The 4,894-nt window shown below is 37.7% G+C and overlaps 1 protein-coding gene across 1 annotated transcript; it reads left to right on the top strand.

The window, feature by feature from the left end:
* Positions 1 to 821: 821 nt before the first annotated feature.
* LOC121438563 (olfactory receptor 4K15-like) lies at positions 822 to 1,787 on the top strand. Its single transcript, XM_041638813.1, has one exon. It carries the CDS (start codon positions 831 to 833, stop codon positions 1,785 to 1,787), a length of 957 nt encoding a protein of 318 aa, XP_041494747.1. The 5' UTR covers positions 822 to 830.
* Positions 1,788 to 4,894: the final 3,107 nt, after the last annotated feature.

Consider the following 4,894-nt stretch of genomic DNA (forward strand, 5'->3'; position numbering starts at 1 on the left):
TCAAATTTCTACAATACATAATCACTATTCTTAAACTTAATTATTATTGAGGGTCTTCAAATCTCTCTCTCTCTCTCTCTCTCTCTCTCTCTCTCTCTCTCTCCCTCTGTGTGTGTATCATGTCACAATTAAATTGCTATCATTTTTAATAGTATTGCTTGTATATGAAGAAGGTTAGGATCTCCAGGGCTTTATTGATAAGAACAAATGTGTCAGATTACAGTGTAAGGAGAATCTACAAGAGGATCTGAGTGATCAGAAAAAAATCCTGGGAAGTTCTGTATCTTTCAATTTTGCTAAGACTTTGCATTGTACTTTACACACTTTGTACTTAGAAAGGAGGAGATAATATATAGTTATTGGGAGTGAGGGTCCATATAGATGAGTTAACTTACACAAATATGGAATTGTCTCTGTCATTATAAACTCCACCAATATACAACCTGTTTATAAAATGGCAAATCAGGAAGCATACACTTCACTAAGTTTTCACAAAGTAAATACTGTTATCAGCCATATCAGCAACAAAGCTCCCAGGACTTCGTGTCCTGCTCATTCTTCATTTCTATATAAGAATGGCTAGAGTTAGGCTCCTCAGAACCATGTATTTGCTTGGACTGATTTCAGACTTTATATAACTAGATTCATATACCATTCTATGGCATTATTTATGTAAATTTCAATACCTCAGAAGCTCCAAGAATAGAAACATAAAAGTGTAATCTTTGAAATATGATCTGTAATTGAAAAAGAACACCAAACTTATTTAATTTATTGATTTCTCTTCTGTTTCTACGCAGACAACTGAAGATAATTCTCTTCCAAAGTCAATGAATGAGACAAATTACTCTCGGGTGACAGAGTTTGTGTTGTTGGGCCTGTCAAGTTCAAAGGAGCTCCAGCCTTTCCTCTTTCTCATATTTTCACTGCTGTACCTAGCAATTCTGCTGGGAAACTTCCTCATTATCCTCACAGTTTCTTCAGATTCCCGACTTCATACCCCCATGTACTTTCTGCTTGCAAACTTATCTTTTATAGATATATGTGTGGCCTCATTTGCTACACCCAAAATGCTTGCCGACTTTCTGTCTGAACGGAAAACTATCTCATTTGAAGCCTGCTTGGCTCAGATTTTCTGTGTTCATCTCTTCGCTGGTGGTGAGATGGTACTTCTTGTATCCATGGCCTTTGATCGCTATGTTGCAATATGTAAGCCTCTCCACTACACAACAATCATGAATCGCCGAGTGTGTATTATTCTGGTCATCATCCCCTGGTGTGTGGGTTTCATCCACACAACTAGCCAGCTGGCATTCACTGTTAACTTGCCATTTTGTGGTCCTAACCAGGTGGACAGTTTTTTCTGTGATCTCCCTCTGGTGACCAAGCTAGCTTGCATAGACACTTACATTGTCAGCTTACTAATAGTTGCAGATAGTGGCTTTCTCTCCATGAGCTCATTTCTCCTCTTGGTCATCTCCTACACTGTGATTCTCATTACAGTTAGGAATCGCTCCTCTGCTAGTATGGCCAAGGCCCGCTCCACCCTAACTGCTCACATCACCGTTGTCATACTCTTCTTTGGACCATGCATCTTCATCTATGTGTGGCCCTTTAGTGGCTATTCAGTTGACAAAGTCCTTGCTGTGTTCTACACCATCTTTACACCCATATTAAACCCAGTTATCTACACTTTGAGAAACAAAGAGGTTAAGGGAGCCATGTCAAAGCTGAGGAGTCGCTATCTGAAACCTGGACAGGTTTCTGCCATGATCAGAAATAAGTGAAAGTGCAGGACTGGCAGCATTTTCACTGTCTTCTCTCTAGATATCTCCATAACTAAATTTCTGCTCTTTCAAAAAGTAGTCACTTAACATATGCAGATATTTAAAATTATAGACATACTATAATCGTAATAAGCAGAACAGATTTTGTGAGAAAATTTTGTTTAATTAATTTGTTCTTTGCCATTGATTTTTCTTCTTGTTTTAAAATTAAGATAGTTTTAAAATAAAAGATTGGCTTTTCTGTAAATGAAATTATATTATTTACTGAATTATAAATACATATTTTCTTGTATGGTTGGAAATATGGTTTATATTCAGCTCTCAAGTAAACGTATTGTTTATAAAGAAACAAATACATTTTACAAAACCAGGTAAACAGATGTTCAAATAAAAGAAGAGCAAAGAGTACTTGTTGATTTTTATAGTTCTATTTTCACTTTGCTCCTGTGATAATGCAGTTTTTTGTGAACACTGTGCTCTGATATGTATTAAGTAGTTTCTTACAGTATTTTGCATTCAATGGGTCTTGGCAGAAAGTTTCCAATCAGTACCAGGTTTTACAGCACTTGGATTTTATGTACAAAGATATAATTAAGTACATAATAATTACAATAGATGAGAATGAGAACAGATTCCTTGGACAAGGCAAAGAGATTATAAGCAACATCAGCTCCTGGATTAGAATCTTGCACATTATAAGCAAAGCCCTAATACTTGAAAAATAAATCCTTAGATGTTACTGAGCTTTATAAGAGCTAATAATTCTTACCATAGATTATCTAATGGCCATGTTACTAGAATTATCCATTATTTAGAATTCATTGCTTCTATCAATAACCTATGTTATAGCAAAATGTTTTGATTCTGGAGTGTTAAGTTTTATTGCCTGTAGTTAAATTAAGTACCTATATTTTCACCTTAAAAATGCTAAGAGAATGAATCTTGAGGGCTCTCATTACATTCTATAAAGTAACTGTCAATCATCATGCTGATGGTTATCACTTTAAGTTAGAGATGTACACAAAATATCACACTATAAAATGTAAATAGGCACATTTGTATTTGCCAATAAAGATAAAATTGATTATGTTGCTTTTACACTGAAAATTATGAAGGAGTGGAAAAGGAAGTATTTTACAGAATAGGGGAACTCTTGTTGGAACTGAAAAGTTAAAGCTAGAAGACAAAGAAATTGTGTATTAGCATTTTCAAGTGGTTGGTAATTTTTTTCTTATGTAACATCCAACATTTCATCCCTGGAAACCAATATTCTGTAGTCTCCTTAGGTGAGCTTAGCTTTTAAAAATGGTGAACAGTGAATTCACAGAGTCTTTCTGTACTAGGTTTATGTTAGTTAAATAATGGTCTGCAGGTTTCATTATGCTGTCAAAAAGGCAATTCTTTTTTTTTAAAGATTCGGCTGGGGATTGAACTCATCTTTTCAGGCTTGGTAGAAAGAGTCGCTGAGAACTGAGTCACTTGGCCATCCCATTTTCATTTTTTGTAGTCTTTTAAAAATTGTATTATATTAGTTCTTTCGTGATTGTGTTTGTGTATGTATGTGCATACATGTCTGTGTATGTATGAACGCATGTGTAACATTCTGTTTTCTCTCTCTCTCTCTCTCTCTCTCTCTCTCTCTCTCTCTCTCTCTCACAATCTCACCTTTCTTCCTCATAGACGTGCCATCTCCCCCGTCCCTACAGGTGCCTTCCTACAATTCATATGTTCTTGTTTTGTTTTAGGACTCACTGAGCTTTTTTTCTTTTGAATGTAAACTTTCTTTTCTTTTCTTTAATTTATTGAATTTCTTAAAAAACATACCAATCCAAACTCCCATTTCCTCCTCTCCTCCCATTCCCACCCTACCCCACCCCCTCCAATCCTAAGAGAGGGTAAGGCACTTTGTTTTGTGGAAGGTTTAAGGCCCTCCCTACTATATCTAGGCTGAGCAAGACATACATCCAAAGGGAATAGGATCCCAAAAAGCCAGTGTATGCAGTAGAGATAAATCCTAGTGCCACTGCCAGTGTTTCCTCAGTCTGCCCCAGCCATACAACTGTCAAGCATATTCAGAAGGACTAGCTTGGTCCTATGTTTGTTCTTTCCCAGTCTAGTTGGAGTTGGTGAGCTTCCATTAGCCCAGGCAAACTGTTTCAGTGGGTGAACCCATCATGGTCTTGACCTCTTTGCTCATATTCTCATTCCTTCCACTCTTCAACTGGACCTTGGGTGCTCAATCCATTGCTCTGATGTGGGTCTCTGCCCCTGTTTCCATCTGTTGTTGGGTGAAGGTTCTATGGTGATATTTAAGATAATCATCAGTCTGACTACCGGGAAAGGGCAGTTTGGGCCCCCTCTCCTCTATTGCTTAGGGTCTTAGTTGGGGTCAGCATTGTGGATTCCTGGGAATTTTTCTAGAACCAGGTTTCTTTCTAACCCCATAATGGCTCCCTCAGTCAAGATACCTCTTTCCTTGCTCTCATATCTGTCCCTTTTTTCATCTCGACTATCCCATTCCCTCAAGTTTTCCTCAACCCGCCCCTTCTCCCCTCCTCTTTCCCTTCTACTCTTCCTTCTACCCCCCACCCCCACCCCCACTCTTCCAATTTTGTCAGGCTATCTTGTCTGTTTCCAATTTCCAGGTGGGTGTATATATGTTTTTCTTTTGGTTCATCTTATTTATTAACTTCTCGAGGATCATGAAGTATAGGCTCAATGTCCTTTGTTTATAGCTAGCATACACTTACGAGTGAGTACATACCATATTCATCTTTTTGGGTCTTGGGTTACCTCACTCAGGATAGTGTTTTCTAATTCCATCCATTTGCAGGTAAAATTCAAGGCAACCTAGATGTCCTTCAACTGAAGAATGGACACAAATGTATGGCACATTTACACATTACATTACTACTCAGCAGTAAAAATCAATGACATCTTGAATCTTGCATGCAAAAGAACTCACTGAGTTCAACCAGTGTTAGAACTGTGATTGTGCATTTGAAACTGTTCATTGACACCTGGCTGCCTACCATTGGGAGCACAAGTGAAGACAATGACTACTCTTCTGCCCAATCCATCAGAGGCAATATTTCAGTAGGGAGCTC

Source organism: Microtus oregoni, unplaced genomic scaffold (genome assembly GCF_018167655.1).
Source record: "Microtus oregoni isolate MIOR12 unplaced genomic scaffold, Mior012 000056F_ref0000123, whole genome shotgun sequence".
NCBI lineage: Eukaryota > Metazoa > Chordata > Mammalia > Rodentia > Cricetidae > Microtus > Microtus oregoni.

Coding starts and splice junctions, on each gene's coding strand:
- LOC121438563 (XM_041638813.1), top strand. CDS start 831: ATGAATGAGACAAATTACTCTCGGGTGACAGAGTTTGTGTTGTTGGGC.